The 22,479-nt window shown below is 37.9% G+C and overlaps 2 protein-coding genes across 5 annotated transcripts in view; one reads left to right on the top strand and one right to left on the bottom strand.

Moving 5' to 3' along the window:
- Positions 1 to 14,998, top strand: part of kdm8 (lysine (K)-specific demethylase 8) — a 39,560-nt gene extending 24,562 nt beyond the window's left edge. For 2 of the 3 annotated variants that reach the window (XM_057861417.1, XM_057861419.1), the window contains one exon: positions 9,774 to 14,998. The gene's annotated coding sequence lies outside the window, so the exon portion shown is untranslated. Of the gene's footprint in view, positions 4,129 to 9,773 lie in introns of those variants that run through there. The other variant, XM_057861418.1, reaches the window with a different exon arrangement.
- LOC130932052 (UNC93-like protein MFSD11) overlaps positions 3,987 to 22,479 on the bottom strand; it is a 27,212-nt gene continuing 8,719 nt past the window's right edge. For both annotated transcript variants that reach the window (XM_057861415.1, XM_057861416.1), the window contains exons 6-14: positions 18,495 to 18,591; positions 16,033 to 16,091; positions 15,808 to 15,955; positions 15,626 to 15,675; positions 14,787 to 14,852; positions 14,591 to 14,716; positions 11,017 to 11,191; positions 10,067 to 10,202; positions 3,987 to 9,932 (exon numbers count right to left, since the gene is read on the bottom strand). In XM_057861415.1, the coding sequence (XP_057717398.1) occupies positions 9,774 to 9,932; positions 10,067 to 10,202; positions 11,017 to 11,191; positions 14,591 to 14,716; positions 14,787 to 14,852; positions 15,626 to 15,675; positions 15,808 to 15,955; positions 16,033 to 16,091; positions 18,495 to 18,591 (1,016 nt within the window). In that variant the 3' untranslated portion in view covers positions 3,987 to 9,773. The remainder of the gene's footprint in view (positions 9,933 to 10,066; positions 10,203 to 11,016; positions 11,192 to 14,590; positions 14,717 to 14,786; positions 14,853 to 15,625; positions 15,676 to 15,807; positions 15,956 to 16,032; positions 16,092 to 18,494; positions 18,592 to 22,479) is intronic.

The raw sequence follows: 22,479 nt of genomic DNA on the forward strand, positions 1-22,479 counted from the left end.
GGACAACGTGGGTCAAAGTTGTCGAGTCGCACATGAAAGAAGAAAAACACCTGCGCTGTGTGGCACCAGCTTTGTTTACAGTGAAATAAAATGAGTTTTTTTTTCTTCATCAGCAACATGTTTTGGTCTCAAATTATATTTTTAAGGTTTTAAAAAACATAATATTTGACTAATCCTAACAAATTGAAAAACAAGAAGAATCAAGACAAATTCAAGTGTGGCCCATGTCAATTTTGCTCTGGGAATTTTATTTATTGTTCTGTTTTATGAATCTCTTGGACCCTCATAAAGCTAAACTCTTTGGCTGCCATTGACTACAATAGAAGTCCAAGCTATTTCAACTGGGAGTGGCTGGAAGTGATCGAATCGAGTCAATGGATGTTTTCAATAGGGATGTCCCAAATCTGATCACGTGTCGGTTGGCCCTCCTCCTCAAAGCCGTGGCCGTCTCTAACTTTTCTGTAGCCGAAATACTCCCATACCAGCGATTTAGTTTTCTTCGATGGGGTGAAAAAGTTCAGGAGTTTCACCTCCTCCAGCCATTCTATAGCCTGTCCGTCCTGGGAGTGGATCTCTCCTGACTGTGGTTCTCCCCAAGGTTTCTCTTTTTTTTCCCCATGGGTTTTTTTGAGTTTTTCCATGCCACCATGGAGGGTCTAAGGATGGGGGGTGCCCAGGACTTGAACTCATCTAATTCATCTACTGTATCTGATTATGTGTCATATTGACTCTGAAAAGCCCTCTGAGAAAACCTTATTGTGACATAGGGCTATACAAATAAAATTGAATTGAATCGTGTAGAACAGCTGACTTACTGACACTGAGCAACAACCGGTGGAAGAGTGTTGAGCCTTACAGCTGCAAGCGAGGGATTTCTCCATTCATTTTTGGGACATAAAAAATAGCTAATGGACGGTATGACGGAAAATTTTTGCGGTTTTGAAACCTTGACGCTTTCATACCACGCTCTACCTTGAAATTGGTATTCGATACGTGTCTACTCAGCAGATTCTAAAAGGTGACTCGGACTCGAGTGCAAAAATATGCTATCGGGACATCCCTAGTTTTTAAGATGAATTTCACTCCCTTACTAACAACTACAACACATGCTTTGTGACCTGAGCTGGCAGGGAACGAGTTAAGCTAATGATAACTTTTGTAAACAGTCCCTGAAAGGGTTCATGCTCATTCATATTTCATGGTGCAAATTAATTACATTTGACAAGAATCAGAAGATCCCTATGACGTCAGGTTTCAAGGATGAGGTTGACCCAGTCGCAGGGAAAAACAAAAGGCAAGGCAGGGTGTGTGGGAACTCAAAATGCTTTAATAACAGTTAACAAAAATACAAAGTTCAAAAGAAAAGACCAGGGAATCAAACGAAAAGGTATCAAAACTAGGGCTGCAGCTATCGACTATTTTAGCAGTCGATTAATCGATTAACTAATTAGTTCGAATAATCGAGTAATTGGATAAGGAACACAAAAAATTAAAATACCTGACCTGAGCCTCAAAAGGTATTAAAAAAAAAAAAAGGATATACAGTATGTACAACAAAGGAACAATTGGCTAACTTACATAGCAAAAGTCCGCTAGTTTAAATGGTATAAAATGCCAACATTTTTTTTACAATGCTCTTAACACATAGTTCAAACACTTATTTCCACAAAAAAAAAAAAAAAAAAACGGCTAAGTGTAGCTTTAAACTAAATTTCTAATGTATTAAAACATTAGCTCAAACAAAAACTTAGCTTATGTTGGTCTTTACAGGGAGCACCTGGATTCAGCCAAGTGAAATGAGGCAGACCAGAGGGCAGTGTATCCACCCAAATCAATAAAACAAAATGCAAACACTTTCAAAACAAACCATTGAATGCCACTTTAATTAAACAAATACTCGAAGCACCAAAATTTAATTTGAATATTTTTTTTTTTCGTATCGAATACTTGTGTTAATCGATTAATCGTTGCAGCACTAATCAGAACTTACTTTTTAGAAGAATTTGAACACAAGGGCTTGGACATACAAATTGACAATGATGCTACAAGAACAGACAGCACATAGGGAACTTAGAGACATGGGATAACAAGACAATGAGGCACAGGTGGGTGACACAAGAGGCAGCGGATTGGTCAACACACAAGGAACAGGCACAACAGGTGAAATCAACGGGTAATCACTAGTGATGCACGATAATGCATTTTTCAACCGATACCGATAACCAATAATTTCCTCGTCCTTCCAGCCGATAACAGATAAAGTCAAGCCGATAATTCTTTTAAAAGATATATATGGAGGAAAACACAGACGAGGCTGAAGAAGCAGTTTATGCTTTTGTACCCCTCTTTAAAATGAACTGCTGTACTTTAAGCCAATAGAACAATCTGTCTATATGCTGCCATAGCAGTTTCAGGGCCCATTAAGCCCCCGAACTATTTTTGTCCGTTTTACCCTGAAGACCCCCGTTTACAGACACCGTGCAACCACTTTTGTTTCAACCCAGCCATAAAAAGTTAAGTAATTGTATTTATTATTCAAAATGTCTTTTATTTTTAGCTTTGAATTATTAACTGATGTCTAATATTTAGTTAAAAAAAAAAAAACGACTAAAAATTATTCATATATTTTAAACTTTTAAACAAATTAAGTCATAATGGAAAAAAATTGTGTCTGTAAGTGAGTAACGGATATCCACCTCATAACTATCGCTTAATTGTATTTTTTTTTGTTACTGTCGCATTTTCCCTGATATTTTAGATAATCGATCCAAACAAAGAATTGGAGGGGGGGAAAACGTTTACGAGGTAAATATATGAAAAAAAAAAAATCTCGACCACTCCTTGACGGCTGCGATTTCTGTATAGCGATCCTTGTCATATTACCATGTTTCACCCATAAAATCCCCCAAAAATCCAGCTGTGGCCATTCACAGCTGTGTCTTGACACTCGGCGATTCATGCTACAAGGAGTTTTTGGATCAAAACAAGATAAGTATGCGATAATCTCGTTAAAATCATGGTGTCTTTAATTATGCCTCATGCTCTCACCTCCAGTTAGGGTTTCGCTGTTTCAATTTTTTTTAATGCCGTCCTTTTCAAAAAATTCCTTCCCTTAGAAAATGGAGATTTTAAGCTTTACAATGATGTATCATACACTCATATAGGACAATTTTGAAATTTGGTCAAATTGGGGGTCTCAGAAGGGAACTTCAAGTCACCTGAGTGTTTTCCGCCATATACAATTTTAAATGTGCAAATAGAAAGTTTATTGCTACTTTTAGCACATCAAATGTGAACAGGTGGTAAATTCCAAAATCTAAACAATTGATATTAAATAATATTAATAATAGTTACAAAATAAATAAATAATTGCACAAAAATGCCTTTAGGAGGGGTTGAGGCACCCGCGCAGAATTGGACAAAACTGCGTCGATTACGCACATTTGGAGACTAAATCAAGAATATAATTATCGGAATGCATTATCGGTTAAATTTTTTAAAATCTGGATTATCGGTGTGAGGTAATAATTGCCCTTATCGGCCGATAATTATCGGTAACCGATATTATGGAGCATCTTTAGTAATCACAGGGACAAGCCACATTAGGAGGAAACAAACTCAAATATATAGCACAACTATTTCGTAAATTCTTTTAAGTCTTTAACTATTTTATGAAAATTTAGTTTACTTTAAAATCCTACCAGTAGATGAAACGTTCAAGACAAATAGGAAGTGCTTATCTATGTGTACTCATGTGATAAGAAGCCACACAGTTGAGGCCAACGTTTAATACACAGCTATATTTATCCTGTCTGCGTTTTACTTTGAAGAGTGACTTTTAAATACTGCAAACGGGGCTGCCTTGTTGTCGCAAAGTAGCACAATTGACTTCAGATCCCGCAAAACTGCTTACTCTCATTATGAAGTGATCAATATTCAATTACCAGTGAAGTAATGTGCACCCCACCCCGTTCCCTTCCCTCCAGCCTACCGTCTGCTTTCTTGTCCACCACTTTTTGATTAATGTCCTACGTTCTTGTGGATTACTCACCGCTTCCTGTTTTGTGGTGATTAAGTTAAAGTATACTTTTTTTCATGTGGAATATTAAGTTAAAATCATTCCAACAACAGTGACTGAAAAGTGTTTACTCACCTCTAGTCCTTATTTTCACAATATGTCCATGTAAAAGTAATGTTCAATTCTATAACACCTTTGAGACAGGTATCACATTCACCACACATTTTGTGATTTGTTTAGCAAAAATGACGCTGCTTCACATCTGTATTACATGGAGTGAACAAATGTCAGGGAAGTGTGGACCAAATTCTGTTTATTTTCAAAAAATGCAATTAAATGCAAAAAAAAGGTGGGAAGCTGTTTTAAAGTGCCTGTGACACAAAAAAAGCATGTTTATTTCATATTACACGCGGTATTTTATGCTCCTGAATGAAATTGACCGCTTGGATGTGTGTGGAAGCGATTGATATATTTTAGGGCTGTCAAACGATTAAAAATTTTAATCGAGTTAATCACAGCTTAAAAATTAATTAATCGTAATTAATCGCAATTCAAACCATCTAGAAAATATGCCATATTTTTCTGTAAATTATTGTTGGAATGGAAAGATAAGACACAAGACGGATATATACATTCAACATATTGTACATAAGTACAGTATTTGTTTATTATAATTATAAAAATAAATCAATAAGATGGCATTAACATTATTAACATTCTGTTAAAGCGATCCCTGGATAGAAAGACTTGTAGTCCTTAAAAGATGAATGTTAGTACAAGTTATAGAATTTTTATATTAAAATCCCTCTTAATGTTTTCGTATTAATAAAGTTTGTAAAATTTTCAATCAAAAAATAAACTAGTAGCTCGCCATTGTTGATGTCAATAATAATTATGGTGCTGAAACCCATAAAATCAGTCGAACCCAAGCGCCAGTAGAGGGAGGCAAAACACCAAAAAACACAAGTAACAAGTGGAAATGACACTTTGCTGTCATTTTAATGTTTGAGCGGGGCATGTGCGTAAAATGCGTCAAATATTTTAATGTGATTAATTTAAAAAATTAATTAACGCCCGCTACCACGATAATTTTGACGGCCCTAATATAGTTATTCAATTTTTTGAATCCCGTGCCATGAAAATGAGTGACTTCCGGCCAATGGGACGTCAGCAGACTAATCATCTTCACAATCCAGCCATTTTTGCGGATTAATTCGCTTACTATGCCAGCCCAATGTGCCGCAGGCTTTTGTTGCTACACCAGGGAGAGTGATGTGAGGCTTTTTGGATTTCCAAAAGATCCTGTTCAACGCGAAGAGTGGGCAAAACAAGTCCGACAGTCTAGAGACCATTGGAGAGATGATGGAGTAAGCTACGTGTTTTATGTTATGTCAAATACTGGGATCATGGCAAAAGTTTTAATAAGGAGGTGACTTGCATTTTGTGGGTGACAATGCTCCCTGTCCACCGAGAAGGCCACTCGGCCGACGACCGGCAGCTTGTCGCACACCATGGTCGCCCGCCTATAGAGCTCTATCCTCGAGCCCTGAGAGCCCCCCACTCTCATCTCCGGTTCTCGATTGTGTCGAGACTTGCACCCTCCTCGGCCCTCTTCACGTGTCCGCCTAAAGAGCACGATACTCGGCTTAGGCTCGGGAAGCCATGCGCACAGACGTCGGCCGGTTTGTCCACTGAGAACACGCCATTTTCGGTGTTCATTCCCCTTTGCGTCCCCAGTGATGAGCACTGCCTGTCTGCCAGGCTGCAGCTGGGGAACAATGAGCAGAAACTTGCTTGCCGCTGGGGGCTGGCCGATTGGTGAAGACAATTACTCCTGCCGCTGTGTGTGACATAAGTCGGGGTAGTTTTGTATGATTTTTCATGTTCCAAAGGCGATGAAGATACCTGGACGTGCTGCTCGGTTCGGGTTAGCTTGCAGCCTAGCTATCACACTCCTCTTTTGTTTACGCCTTCCTCCTTAATCCCCGCTGGGAAATGACAAGAGCTGGACTAACTCCGGTGAGATAAAATATCGTTCGGGAGCTTTAAGAAGTCAGCAAAATTGACCATTATGCTGTAGTTTAGCCCTGTCGTACTGATTAAATGCATTTTTAATATTTCGTATTCCATTTAGCACAAGACTGTAATTTGTCATGACCATAAAATTTATTCAGCAATCGGGTAGATACAAAGAATATGCTGTAAAAATATTGGAGATATAAAAACAATGACATTTTGCTGCTCTCTGTCGCATTTTCCACGTTCTGAATCTTCGTCTTCTATTAGGCTGAATTCTAAATCAGCTAAAATCATTACTCTGCCGACATCATCACCCAGATGGCGGCGCCAGGGCGCTATAATGACAGGAATAGCTAAACTGCAGATTGAAAGACTCATTTCTCATCATCTGCGCTTTGCCAAATTGTTGTATATAGTCAAATCGTCTCAAAATATGATTTAATTCACATAATAATGTTATTTGAGATTTCTTTTATGGTGTCACAGGCACTTTAAGGTAAGGTAGTCATACAACCGAGTATGAGTTCTGTGGTTGTGTGTGGTGTGTCTGTTTGTAGAGAAAATTGTAACACTGATGTGAAGCATTTCCCCATGTACAACTAAATATTACTTCACTGATTTGCAGGAATACAAACTCTTTCAGCATTTTTTCACTTCATACAGTACATGTTTGTTTTTCAAGAAGAATGTAACATATGTTACTAAACAGTACTTGCGCAACTAAGATATTTCACCGAGTCACAGAAATCAAAGTATTCAAATTTCAGTCATTTGAGATGTTATTTGCCCATTTTCAGCCGTTTAATAAACAAAGTCTATATGATACTCTGTATAAGGGATGTCCCAATCGCATTTTCTACACCCGAGTCTGAGTCACTTGATTTTGAGAATCTGCCGATATAGAATCCCGATACCAGTCTTTTTTTAATTTTTTTAACAAAAATTCCAAACATGTTACACTACAGTACTGTTCACAGTACTTTAGTTAACTTGAGTAATTAGATCAGAAAAAAAAAGCTTTGAATCCAATTTTGGCGCTTCGTTTAATTCGAGTAGAGTTGTAATGGTTTTGAAAATGCTTGCTTTTGGTTTTATTGATTTGGGTGGATACACTGGCCTCTAGTGGCAACAGTGAATATGACATAACTCATTTAACATGGCTGAATCCAGCTGCTGCCTGTTAAGACCAACATAAGGTTTTTGTTTGAGCTATTTCTTATCGTTCATAATTTAAAATATAGGTACATTTAGCAGTTTTTTATGGGAATAAGTTATTTGTTAAGAGCATTGTTAAAAAAAAAAAAAGCATTTTATAGCATTTAGGCAAGCGGACTTTTGCTAGTTAGTTGTTCTTTTGTTGTACTTAGATGCTCATTTCAGATTCAGAGTCAGAATATTTATTGTCATTGTTACAAAAAAAGCACAACGAAACTTTGTTTGCAGCATCCATACAGCTCATGCAGCTAAATTGGTAATGTGCAAAACCCATAAAATAAATACCCTTCAGTACCAAGTGTAAACGTTGACACAGTTTTGGATTTATTCTTAAACATACCGTTTGAGGCTAAGATCAGTTACTTTATTTTCAAATGAAAGTGCAATTCTGCATTGTTTGAAGAAACACTCAGGAATTTTATTTTGCATTCGCGTTTATTACTCTGTTGAACGTGTAATCTTACAAGCCTTTGTTTTTCCATCTCCTAAAATGTATTCTGCAACGCATTAAATGTTCCTAATCCGATTACTCGATTATTCACACTAACTAGTTGACAGATTAATCGTTTACTAAAATAACTGATAGCTGCAGTCCTGCAGTACTTCCACTTTTTCCAGCAGTGTGAGTATAAAACATATATGTTTCTTTTAGCAACGCCATTAGTATTCCTGGATTATTTTGTTAATTTCTAGCCTTTAAAATTTTCTTTTAATTAAAACCCACGATCCTTTTCACCCGATTACGATCCTCTGAAAATTGACCTGCCAAATTTCTGAACAGGTGATCGGATCGGATCGAAGTTTTGGCAGAATTACTCTAAAGCGGCAGATGTGTTCATTTTAGTCTCACAATGAAAATGCACAGCAAGAAATGCATAGCTTTATTTGCAAATGTTGGCTTGTTAGCAGTGCATTTAAACAAAACACAATCTAGAATGTGTGTTTAAAAAAATAAAAAAAATTTAAAAAAGGCAAACGGGCAGTGTTGTCACTAAACGCGTTACTGTAATCTGATTACTTTTTCAGTAACGAGCAATTTAACATGTTTTTCCAAACCAGTAATCTGATTAGTTTCCTTAGTGTCTGTGTGTTACTATTTTGTTATTGCCTCATAATATATGTAGAATGAAGAATATTGTAGTCATTTACAAAGCATTTTGAAAAAAAAAAATGTTAGAAAGGTTCCCACTATGCATTCGTTTCCATGGTACCCGCTCATAGTTACTTCCTGTGTTTGGAACTGCGAAAGGCGTGTGCCAGCGCGGGTGCACATTCGAGCCCAGTGCAGCCACCTGTTGAGATGTGCGAGGGAATGTTGATCTGTGTATTTTTCCTTTATTCTGGAGGGTTCCAGTGAGAGGTTGGAGCATGCGCGGTCATTTTGCAGCTTTGCCATTGCAACGGCGGGTAGTCAACACTCGCACTCGTCCTCGCGAAGCATTGTTTCCATCATATTCGTGTTGCACATTTCTGCCGTGTTGATGACGTGTTCGTTCAGCATCTTTGGGAAGTGTTGTAAGTCCGATTGAGTGTAAAATGCTTAGTTGCCGCCACGTTCTGTGGCCAAATTGACTGCATGTGTGTACGCCGTACTTTAAGGTTGTGCGCGCACATCCGCGCCTGCCCACACCTTTGTGTTTATTGCACTGTGCAATTCATTTGTGTGTTGTTGATTAGTGTGCAGTCAATTTGCATTGCTTTACATTGGCACTGACATGCTGTTAACCCTAACCCGAAATTCAGAATTTTTGACATTAGGCTTTATCTTCAACTTAGTGGGGTTTAATCAATTGGTGGAGTTGATTTCAATAAATTCCACACAGTTTGTCAGTTATTTGTTAGTTTCAGGGCTGCAGAGTGGCTCAGCTAGCGTGAGTCAACGGTGGTTGAAATCAACTCCATCGAGTAATTAAACCTCCGCTAACTCGAAGATTAAGCCTCATGTGAAAAATTCTGATCTTCCCCTTTAAATTATCGGAAAGTCAATTACATGCAATGACATTTTTCTGTTATTTTTATGTTGAGGCGACAGAGGGAGAAAAATTGGTAAAAAGTAATGATAAATTACGTTTAGCTACTTTGATAATAAAGTAAGCAGTAAAGTAACTAGATTACTTTTTGAAGGCGTAATCAGTAATCATTGATTATAATTACTTTTTCAGGTAATCTGTGACAACACTGTCCACAGGTTAGAAATGTATTTTGACCACAGAAAAAAAACATTGTTGATCATCAAAACTCAACAACAACAAAAAGCCTGTCAGCCTTCCATAAAATCTCCAACCTGAGTTGGAGGCCATGCAGCGCACAAAGTGGTTATAACTTATAACGCATGTATAAGTGTTGTATTAATGAACACATCATTACAGAGCAATGTTAGGCCATTAGCACAATATGCAAATGAACCTCGGGGCTCCCGCCGAGATGATGATGATAAAAAGTATCATTTAAAAACTAATAGGACCTTCAGTGCCTTAAAGCTGCTTGCGCTCCACAGTATCTTTTTTTCTTCTTCCTCCAGTTATTCCACCGCCTCCGTGTAGGCTGCATCCACGTCATGAATGCGCTCCGCCACGAAGAAGGAGAGCGTGCCGCTAAAGCCCAGCACTACCATGGGCAGAAGTTGCCACGTTAGCAGCGTGGAACCGCTGTAGAAGAATGCCCCAGCTGCGAAGACAGACTGAATGACAAAGGAACAAAAAAATATACAGTATATTAGCCAAACTTTTAAACATTTTTTTTCAACAAGCACACACTGGAAAACAAATGAACTTTTGAGTTTTTATAACTAACACTTTGCGCATTATTGGTCACCTGTATGAATTTGAAGATGGCAAACGCGGGCATGCTTTGTTCAGCGTAGACACACCCAAGGATGCTGTAGAGCTGCGTGTTAAAGCAGCTGTCACCGAGGCCCAGCAGGAAACTGCACAGCAGGGCGATGGACACGCTGCAAGGGCATCACACTCGACGCAGTTAGCGCTCTTAGCCTGCTGTTGTGAAGTTACTTATCGTGCTAGTATTGGACTGAGCGGCCAGAGCCCCTGTTTCTATGGTTATCATCGCGTTTTGCCCTCTTTGATCCTTCCATACGTTATGTCAAGCCAAAGAGAAAACATCAGGACATTCAACGTTGCAGGTTTCTCTTTGATCCATTGTATCTATTCATCAGTATCAATGTACCGTATTGGCCCTGATTATAAGACGACCCCCTCTTTTTCAAGACTCAAGTTTGAAAAAAATACTTTTTGAACACCAAATAAATTTTTATACAAAAAATAATTGCAGTAAATCTGAAAAAAACAAATGATTATAACAATATATTTGAGAGAAAAAGCATGTTATTTTGCCTCATTCAAATCTAAATATCTGAACATTTAATTATGTAAACTAAAGTGCAATCACATTTGTGAATGAATGGCTTCTGGTTTTTGAAATGGAAATAAACTGATCTATTGTGATAAAACAACAAAATTGCAATAACTGCATTAACCATCAAAGTGAGGTCTAACTGTAACTGTATTCTTGAAACAAATCTGAATAAGGAAAAACATTGCAATAAAATAATGCAACCTGGTTAAACTTGAGAGTAGCTGAGATCTATCGTCACAGAACATCGCTTCAATGATATCTGGCGCCATCTAGCGTCGTGAATGTGTATAATGTCTAGACCCCAAATATAAAACGACTCCCACTTTTTCAGTCTTATTTCAAAGCAAAAAACCTCTTATATCCGGGCCAATACGGTATTTGTCTAAATATACCTCGGAATGAGAAAGGGGCTTTTGGAGGTGGTGGTGTTGAAGACCACAGGCGCATCATCAGGAATGTTGAGGAAGATGAGATAGAAGGCCACGAAATGAACCACCATTCCCAGGAAGACGACCGAAGTGCGTCTGAAGCGATTGTTCTTGCACACCAAACCAAACAAGCCTCCGCCTGGCAAGCACGGAAAAGAGAAAGTGAATCTATGTATGTGACTGAAAATCTAAGCTGCTTTCTGTTCTGACTCCAGTTCACTACTTTGAGTTCCCTGGTTACGCTATGTCGCCAAAATTCCTCCATTAAGAACACCCCGCAACATCATCAGCGTGTTCCTCACTTCCTCTGGTCCTCATCAAAACATTACGTTGTGTTATAAATAGGGCTGTCAAACGATTAAAATTTTTAATCAAGTTAATTACAGCTTAAAAATTAATTAATCGTAATTAATCGCAATTTAAACCATCTATAAAATATTATAGATGGTCATATTTTTCTGTTAATTATTGTTGGAATGGAAAGACACAAGATGGATCTATACATTCAACATAAGTACTGTATTTGTTTATTATAACAATAAATCAACAAGATGGCATTAACATTCTGTTAAAGCGATCCATGGATAGAAAGACTTGTAGTTCTTAAAAGATAAATGTTAGTACAAGTTATAGAAATTTTATATTAAAACCCCTCTTAATGTTTTCGTTTTAATAAAATTTGTAAAATTTTCAATCAAAAAATAAAGTAGTAGCCCGCCATTGTTGATGTCAATGATTACACAATGCTCATGGGTGCTGAAGCCCATAAAATCAGTTGCACCCAAGCGCCAGCAGAGGGCGACAAAACTCCAAAAAACACTGTGCTGTTTTAATCTGTTTGAGCGGGGCATGTGCGTTAATTGTAGGGCTGCAGCTATCGAATATTTTAGTAGTCGATTAATCGATGGACTAGTTAGTTCAAATAATCGAGTAATCGGTAAGGAACATGAAAAATTAAAATACATGAGCTGAGCCTCAAACGGTATTTTTTTTAAAATGAGGATCTATGTACAAGAAAAAAACAATTGGCCAACTTACCTAGAAAAAGTCCGCTACCTAAACGCTATAAAATGCTAAAGTTTTTTTTTTGTCTTCATTGTTACATACAACATGCCTAAAACAACTTTCATGTTGAATTGCGGTGGTAACTGAAAAAAGTTACATTTATCCGATTCGATATCGTTTAACCGTCCGATTAACCGATTATACAAATAATCGTTAGTAGCAGCCCTTAAGATAAACGATTCTAAATATTATTTACGAAACGTGATTTTAGAAATACAGTGCTACCTCTACAGACAATCGCCTCGACACACGATCTCTTCGACATCCGACGTCAAATTTGACTCGGCATTTGTTTCTACATTTGACGACATGCTCAAAATACACGACGATTTACGGCGGCGGCGCAATTGAATTATTTTCGTGCAAGACGGCAGCGTGGCGGGTTTTCTTTCGAAAAAAAATCAACATGGGTACCAAGATAGTTGGTACAAGTGGGGGGAAAAGGAAAAAGGAGATGCTTACAATTGAAATTAAGACGATTGAAAAATATGAGCGGGATGTAAGCATTAGTGAGTTGGCTTGACAATACAGCCGGAATATATCAACAATGTCGCCGGTCATCAAGCAGACGGAAGCTAAAAAGATGGTAAAAGCATCCAAGGACACTATCCTGTTGAAACGTGGCGTTATTTTGAAGGAGATGGAACGCCTTTTACTTAATTTGGATTAAGGATAAAGGGATAGCTGGTGAGTCAGTCAACTGAAGCAATAATATGTCAGAAAGCCTGTGCTATTCATCATGACCGCCCTTGAGGGTAACGCAGAAGGGGAAAGTTCAAGCTATCCGGCCGTCGAGGAAGAATTCAAGGCTTCTCACGGTTGGTTCTAAAACGAAAAGAAAACATTAGTTATAAAGTTCCGAAGTTAAAAAGTTTGAAGTTCCTCCTCTACATCATTCCCCGCAGTCTCCTCTGATCTCCGTCCATCAGTCTCTAACATAAGGTGACAATAAAAATTCATTTTTATTTGACATGTGTAATTTAATGCATTTGTTAAATTAGAACTCGGCTCACCGTATCCTCCTTCAACTACACACCCGCTGTCTCCTCCGCCTCCGTTTGCCACTCTAAGGTGACAATAAAAATGCTTTTTAATTACCGTTATTATTATTCCGATTTGAATTTATAATTGAATTGTTATGCCATGTGTAATTGCCATTTACATAATTGTACCTGCAGTATTTTATCAAGGATTAGTGTAGGTTTTTGGGCTGTGGAACGAATTCATTGAATTACAATGTATTCCTATGTGGAAATCCTCCTCGACATACGACCATTTCGACTTACAAAGTATCATCAAGATCCTTGAACGAATTAACTTCGTATCTAGAGTAGGAGTGTGCCACCTTAGGCACCCCATGATTCGATTCGATTCCGACTCTTGGTGCCACGATTCGATAATTGAACGATGATTAAGGTATTGACGATGATCGCGGTTATCGCGATTATCACGATTATCGATGCATCATACATTACTAATTAATACAGTAGCCAAACAAATTTATGTACATTATTTAAAATATCCTAATGATTCAACAGGATTGATGGAAACATGCCCATACAACAAAAAGCTGCCCTTAAGCTGCTTTATTCATTTATTTTTTACAAGAAAGTGCAAAAACATTAGGCATTTTAACGGGAGTACTTATTTCTCTCAACAATACAATAAAATTTACACAGGTGGAATAAATTCCACATTTTCTGGAAACAAGGTATCTTTAGAAATGAGACATCTTTTAATCAATATACTTTGTTTTCACAGATTTCTGTACTATTTCGCATGTTGTAGTGTTGCCGCTGTACTTAATCATGGTTTTACACGTTCTGCATATGAAATACACGTTAGCGAATTAGCTAATTAGCTTAGCGCTCGGCGCTGACTATTAACATCTCAAAAACTACAACAATTAAGGCTAAACAGTACAAGAGGGTTCGTGTACTCACCTCTTATAGATGCACACGGGTCTTAGCAACACACTTAGGACGTTTTTCAAATGAAATGCCTTAAAACTACTGCTGGACATCTAAAAGACAATGAGCAACGAACTATCTCTCTTCCCCTCTTGCTCTAAAAAATAGCTTGCGCACAAAAGCGCAACCACGGGTCCCTCTCTCAGTAAGCGGCAGCATCCATCAAAATGTGCGTGCGCCTGTTAACGGTGCCCGGGCGGCAGACATGTCTTGAATTTCGTTCTGCTACGAGTGGCTGGCATAAAGTGATGAGGGAAAATCCTGGTTTTTGAACCTTTATGAATCTTAATCGAATCGTCACGTGTCGAATCGCGATGCATGTAATAATCGATTTTTTTGGAACTCTTCGAATGTAGAGGTACCACTGTATGTGCTTTGTATGACGTCATTCTTGCCGCGCCGCGATGGCACTGCATTGCATTATGGGGAATTTTTACATTTTCTGTGTCTCACAACTATAAGATTGTAGAGCATTTAATTTGAGGACCTCTGTTTCAACCAACCGATGATTTCGCCCAAGCCCACCACGATGCCCGAGATGCCGATAAGGCCTTTTGCCGCCTCGCCGAACTGCGTCGTGGCGCCCAGGCACGTCCCGTAGATGCCGCTGTAGAAGGACAGCTCCAGACCTGAACCAGGAGTAAAATGCTGAATAATACCAAAAGAGGCACAGTTTGGAACAGAAATGCAAAGACTTACCGCTATACGCCATACAGGGACTCAGGAGGAGGATGTTACGGGTCTTCAAGAGCTGCAGCATGGTTTCTATGGAGGAACACACTATTATTAACATCAACAACACTCACTTTTGATTGATGGGTGCCATTTGACATAATGCTGTCGTCTTGTATTCTGACAAATCAAAGGAATTATCAAGTTTTCACCCAGAAAACTTGCAGAGCCTGGTGGTAGAAAAGCCCACCAGCAGCACAATCTTTTTTGGGGGTTTGGCTGGGGGGAGGGGGGGGGGGGGGGGGGGGTAAATAATATTTTCAAGGATGACAGGAATTTTGAAATTATGACCATTATGTGTGTTAGTTAGGTGGGGGTCAAATGTCACACCTGGTAGAACTAATAACAAATAGACGTAGGTGGGGGTCAAAGGTCAAAGCTAACGGGGTAAAAGGTCTGTCTTCAAAGGTAAATGACACCCGTCAAGGTCAAAGGGCTGTCATAAATGATCAGAAATCATATGCTGCATTTAGTGTGGAAAAGTGCATTCTTTCTCTCATGCCACTTCTCAACAATATTTAAACGTAGCATCTTAGTCTAGAAATTATTAACAAACAAACAAAAATGCAATTAAGTGCAATAGCAGAGAGCTGGGACACATTTGTTCACATATCGACCATAAAATATCGCCATTGTGCTTTCAAACATATCACTAGAAGCAGTTAAAATATTTTTCTTTATACTTTCTTTTGTAGCACTGTTTTAGCCTGGTGTTGGGGAGGCAAGCCTGACAGCCCATCAGGCTTATAAAGCACTAGGGGGAAAACCCAGAATAATACAGGAAAATAACCTTTTATAAGACTTACTGAAGTCAGCCTTGACCTCATATAGGGCTGTGCTGGCTCTGTGCTGGTACCTGAAAACGATATACAGTACTTAAAAAAAATGTACTCATATACTGTACTACACTGATGTGTATGTCCATGCTGTCCATAATTTACTCGCGAATATTTAAATGGGATTATGATTCGAAAAACTGTCCATTTACACTACACGGGTAGAAAGCAGCGATTGTCCTTCCTCTTCGGAGAGCATTTCCTCCTCAGGTAGGCGTGTCCTCCTTAACGCCAGAAAGCACAGCGTCCCCACAATAGAGGCCACCAGCAGAGAGAGGAAGATATTCTTCCTACTGCTATCTGACCACAAGACGCAAGAACAGCAAAATTTACAAAAGATCATCAGTTATTCTCGTGCGCCTTTACTACAGCACTACCTGATATTTCTCTTTCTCCGTTCCACTCCAAGTAAATGTACAGGTTGCCAAACAACATGCTGAAAATGAAGAGAATTAGAAATCATATGAAAATGTTTTTGATAGGGCTATCAAAATGATCACGTTAACGGGCGGAAAGGATTTTTTCAAATTAATCACGTTAAAATATTTGACGCAATTAACACACATGCCCCGCTCAAACAGATTAAAATGACAGCACAGTGTCATGTCCACTTGTCCATGTGTTTTTTGTCTCCCTCTGCTGGCACTTTGGTGCGACTGATTTTATGGGTTTAAGCACCATGAGCGTGTAATTGTGTAATTATTGACATCAACAATGGCGAGCTAGTTTATTTTTTGATTGAAAATTTTACAAATTGTATTAAAACTAGGGCTGTCAAAATTATCGCGTTAACGGGCGTTAATTAATTTTTTAAATTAATCACGTTAAAATATTTGACGCAATTAACGCAGATGCCCCGCTCAGACAGATTTAAATGACAGTACAGTGAAACGCTCACTTGTTGTGTTTTATGGAGTTTTGCCGCCCTCTGCTGGCGCTTGGGTGCGACTGATTTTATAGGCTTCAGCACCCATGAGCATTGTGTAAGTGATTATTGACATCAACAATGGCGGGCTACTAGTTTATTTTTTGATTGAAAATTTTACAAATTTTATTAAAACGAAAACATTAAGAGGGGTTTTAATATAAAATTTCTATAACTTGTACTAACATTTTTCTTTTAAGAACTACAAGTCTTTCTACCCATGGATCGCTTTAACAGAATGCTAATAATGTTAATGCCAACTTGTTGATTTATTGTTATAATAAACAAATACAGTCCTTATGTACCGTATGTTGTATGTACACAGTATATCCATCTTGTGTCTTATCTTTCCATTCCAACAGTAATTTACAGAAAAATATGGCATATTTTATAGATGGTTTGAATTGCGATTAATTGCGATTAATTACGATTAATCAATTTTTAAGCTGTAATTAACTCGATTAAAAATTTTAATCGTTTGACAGCCCTAATTAAAACGAAAACATTAAGAGGGGTTTTAGTATAAAATTTCTATACCTTGTAATAAAATGTATCTTTTAAGAACTACAAGTCTTTCTATCAATTCAAAAAAAAAACATTTTGGAACACTTAAATTCTTTGTGAAAGTACAAATAAACAGGTAAATAACAATAAATCACAAAAAAATAGGTCAAATGCTCATAGCATTAACTAGTGCAAAAGAATGGAATGTAAACAGATTCAGAACACTGACTTCTCCTTTCCAACTTGATTCAAAACAATTGTTAAAAAAAATATCTAGCATTAATATTATAGTACACCACTATATATAATAGCAGTATAATAATTTTTTATTGGCAATCAGATTTTTCATAAAGGGTGTCATTTTAAAGCTACTCATAGTGTAAAATCTGAATTCTGAAGTATGTGGGATTAACTCCAGAAATCGTTATTTATATGACGAACATGACGCGCCTTTATTTTGAAATGTTCACCGGAAGTACTTTCGCTTAACCGCTAACAGGAAGCTTTACACTCTGCAAAAAAAGATACTCTTTTTGTCATTCCAAGTGGTGACAGTAATCATTTTTTTCCCCTTTTGTTTACAAATGCTGTCAAGCAGCGATTTTTCCTGTTTGAAGTGTCACCTTTTAACTGCAATTTCGCATTTTGGAGAGGACTGCCAATATTTTATAGCAGGCTAAAGTAGGTTGTCTTTTTTCCCCATTGGCCTCAATGTAGCAATGCTAACGTTTACAGTGTTTAATATAGATGTTTCCTTATTTTGTATGTCTGAACTTTAATTCTACGGCGTGTTGATGACCAATAAACATCTGTGGAAAAGGACTGGAGTCTCATATGGCATGAGCATGCACGCATGCACAAATGTATGCACGCACGCACGCGGCGATAAAACGCAGCCGTGAAAATTACCTCTCATTTTTATTTACCATGCGATAAATGGACTCATTGCATATCGCGACAGGCTTAGCAACTTTAATAAAACATGTTGTTAGTTATTTAGATGGACTTGCGATCTGCCAGCTTGTAATTGTCTCATGTCGTCTTCCAAAATTACAACTGAGTGACAGCGCATTAGGTGTTCATTCACTGCCGATGTGCAGCCAAGCTTGGCATTGAAGAGACAGGACACAACACTGTACCCTCCTTTGTTTCGCTGCATTAAGTCAATGTTTTGGCCACTCTGGTGCACTTTTCTGGCTTAGTGCCGCTTTCCAATCGCCCGAAACACCCCCCCCCCCCCCCATAAAAATATTCTCCTCGGATCTACACAATTCACATAGGTCACCCTTTTTTACTTCAAAACGGCAAATTTCACCGAAGTGTGAGAGATTTTCATGCTAGATTTTTTTACTGGAAGGAGCTGTCAGCCATCCGTGAATGGCAACCAACTTAATAGCTTTGTGCCAGTACCTGCATTGTAACAAAGCCCAGAACATGCCCGTATTTCTGTTGATGGTGGAAGCCTCTGAATTCTCCACCAGGAACTGGCCTTGAGCGGTCCACAGCACTGCAACAAAACAGGAAGTTCAAATAGATAAAATAAAGAGTGTGTGTGGGGTCATGTGAGCTGAGAAACGAATGGAGGAGGGGGAACACCAGCAGTTAATTGGCTACATCAAGTGTGACATTATATTTAATGTGCTGTTAAGTAACATGTAATCCCAGCGCGCGGCCTGGGGGTATCATCATGACCCACTAAACCATTTTTTTTCTCTCCCAATATTCATATCCCCTCGTGAGTTTCATGCTCCGTAACCATGTTAATGGTTATTTTTAGGCTTTATCATTTATTTACATTCGACATGTTTAATCCTTCTGCTTCTAATCTTGACACGTGCAGAGGTGGTCTCCTTTTAATCCGATGCTTCCCCCTCAAATGTGATCCATGACAGTAACAACTTGGAATCTCACCTTATTTTCGCCGTCATGTTATTAATTATCTTATTGCGTGCGTGTATTGCTGCGTTTGTTTATATTAAACTTGCGGTTGCAGGGGTTTACTTACTGACTTGGATTTTTTTAAAATAGATTTTAAAAAATGAACTGACCTGGATTTCATTTAAATACAGTATATATTAAGGCTGCAGCTATCGATCATTTTAGTAGTCGATTAATCGGTGAACTAGTTAGTTCGAGTAATCGGATAAGGAACATGAAAAATTAAAATACCTGAGGTGAACATCAAATGGTATTAAAAATAAATAAATGAGGATCTATTAGGGGTGTAACGGTACACAAAAATCTCGGTTCAGTACGAACCTCGGTTTTGAGGTCACGGTTCAGTTCATTTTCGTTACAGTAAGAAAACCAAATGCAAATTATAAATGTGCTAGTTGTTTATTACACACTTTTGTGCTTTCAACAATAGGAACATTAGCCTATAAAAAGCTAGAATTCTGCTCAAAAAGTAGCGGGTATTTAAAGATAATGCAACAACAATTTGCCATTCAGACCCCGCGTATTGGTCAGCTTTCTTTCTGAAAGAAAGAAGAAAAAAGTCCAGTGCGAAAGAGAAAAGCAATCCCAATGACAAAGATTTTAACATGCATTTTACAAATGAAATGCCTCAATGAATCTTTTTTTTCCTTCTTATGAACGGTTTTCAAAAGCTTTATTTGTGGATTTTCTCAAGTTAAAGCGCCACACAGAAATTAAAACATTTAATCGTGGAAGCAGGATCTGTGTATTATTCTTATTATTTAATTACAGTTTATTTTATTTAAATGGGTTATTATTTTATTATGTGTTTATTTTTCAAATGTGATGTAGTATTCATTTATATTGTATATTTTATGTTGTATAACTTTACTCCCTATGTGAATATTAGGTAGTTCCTACTTGTTTTGTTGTGGTAGGAGGGTTTTGTATTGAAATAGGGGCCTAATGGTTATTATTATAGCAGCGAAGACAGCAGTAAATCAACAAAGACAAGTCTACTGTGCCCCAATCTACCACTCAAGAGATCTGATGGACTCAAAAAGTGGGTTACGATTGCATATTAGTTTGAAAATTGACCGGATCCACCCCTTTTTTTTACACGAGTGACTTCCGGTCTGCCCGATCCTAGCTACCGGTAGTAGTATTGACGCAGGAGGGTCGCGTCACGCGTCAAATAATAAACTCTGCCGTTCTTTTCACGTGCGCTGTGTTGAGCCGCTTCTGGGACGCGTCTAACACGGGGCCGCACTGCGACTGGTGTGCATTGGCTGATTGACTTTAACGCCCGCGTTTCACTGCGTTCTCGCAGCGCCCACGTTGTCGCGCCGTTGACATTTCTTGGTTATACTGTCCTACCATGTTGGTCCTCATTATAGTAGAGAAGACGGAAGAAATATAATCTACACAAAGAAACTGTAACCCGATCGACTCACAGCCTCCAAAAGTAAAGGTTACATTACGTCACAAACCTGTTCGGTAGGCCTCCGTTCCGAACCGAGCACCACACAAATACATGTACCGTTACACCCTTAGGACCTATGTACAACAAAAGAACAATTGGCTAACTTAAAAGCAAAAGTCCGCTAGCTTAAATGCTATAAAATGCTAACGTTTTTTTTCTATTTTATTTTTTTAACAATGCTCTTAACAAATGGTTCAGACACATATTCCCACAAAAAAAACGGCTAAATATACCAATAAACTAAATTACGAATGCATTAAAAAAAAACATTAGCTCAAACAAAACCTTAGCTTATGTTGGTCTTAACAGGGAGCAGCTGGATTTATCCATGTGAAATGAGGCAGACTAGAGGGCGGTGTAGCCACCCAAGTAATAAGACTAAAGGCAAACACTTTCAAAATAAACCATTACAGCGCCACTTTAAATTAAACGAATACTCGAAGCAGCAAATTTTAATTCGAATCTTTTTTTCTAACCGAATACTCGAGTTAATCGATTAATCGTTGCAGTACTAGATACAGTTCGGGCACTCATTCCTGTGTTTTATTTTCATGACTATTTAGATTGAAGATTCTCTCTGAAGGCATCAAAACTATGAATGAACAAAGGTGGAATTATGCACTAAGAAAAAGTTTGGTCATTTTAATTACTGTATTTTTCGGACTACAAATTGCAGGTTTTATTTCATAGTTTGGCCTAGGGTGCGATTTATACTCTGGAGCGACTTATGTATGAAATTATTAGCACATTATTATGTCATTTCACATGTTATTTTTAGGGCTGTCAAACGATTAAAAATTTTAATCGAGTTAATCACAGCTTAAAAGTTAATCTTAATTAACTGCAATTCAAACCATCTCTAAAATGTGGCATATTTTTCAGTATTGTTGGAATAGAAAGATAAGACACAAGACCGATATATACATTCAACATACTGTACATAAGTAGTGTATTTGTTTATCAAAACAATAAATCCACAAGATGGCATTAACATTATTAACATTCTTTCTGTTAAAGGGATCCTCGGATAAAGACTTGTAGTTCGTTAAAGATAAAATTTAGTACAAGTAATCGTAATTTTATATTAAAACCCCTCTTAATGTTTTCCTTTTAATAAAATTTGTAAAATTTTCAAATCCAAAAATAAACTAGTAGCTCGCCATTGTTGACGTCGCCGAGCGGTGACGTTACATTGCTCCCTGCCGTTCTTCCACAGTGTCTTTAACTACGTTAGGTAGTGATTGAAATACGCCACAAGATGTCAATGGCGAGTTTTAAATTACTTAGAAATCAAGCCGATGAGTGTGTTTTGTCCCTCGACTGACGCCGTAATTCCCTGTTTACTGGTACTTCACGGTCATTTGAGTGCTGGCTTCACAACGTACGACACCTCTGACAGTTTTTACATTGTGACTAAATATTGTCATCCAGTGTATTTGTTGGAGCTAAACAAAATGTTTGAATAGAGTTTAACCAAAGTCTGAGTAAGTTTTATGTGTATTTTGCAATCATTACTGTGCTCAATTGGTCTGCCAACTCTCCTGACCTGAACACCATAGAGAATCTGTGGGATATTGTGAAGAGGAAGTTGAGAGACACCAGACCCAACACTGTGGATGAGCTTAAGCCCGCTATCGAAGCATCCTGGGCCTCCATAACACCTCAGCAGTGCCACAGAATGATTGCCTCCACGCCACGCCGCAGTGAAGCAGTCATTTCTGCAAAAGGATTCCCGACCAAGTATTGAGTGTATAGCTGATATAATTAATTGAAGGTTGACTTTTTTTGTATTAAAAAACACTTTTTTGTATTGGTCGGATGAAAAATGCTAATTTTTTGAGATAAGGATTTTTGTTTTTTTCTTGACTTTTTTGCCAAAATCATCAATATTAAAACAATAAAAGGCTTGAACTACTTCAGTTTTGTGTAATGAATCTAAAATATATGAAACTCTAATGTTTATCAGTACATTACAGAAAATAATGACTTTATCAC

This window comes from Corythoichthys intestinalis, chromosome 16, assembly GCF_030265065.1.
Source record: "Corythoichthys intestinalis isolate RoL2023-P3 chromosome 16, ASM3026506v1, whole genome shotgun sequence".
Taxonomy (NCBI): Eukaryota; Metazoa; Chordata; class Actinopteri; order Syngnathiformes; family Syngnathidae; genus Corythoichthys; species Corythoichthys intestinalis.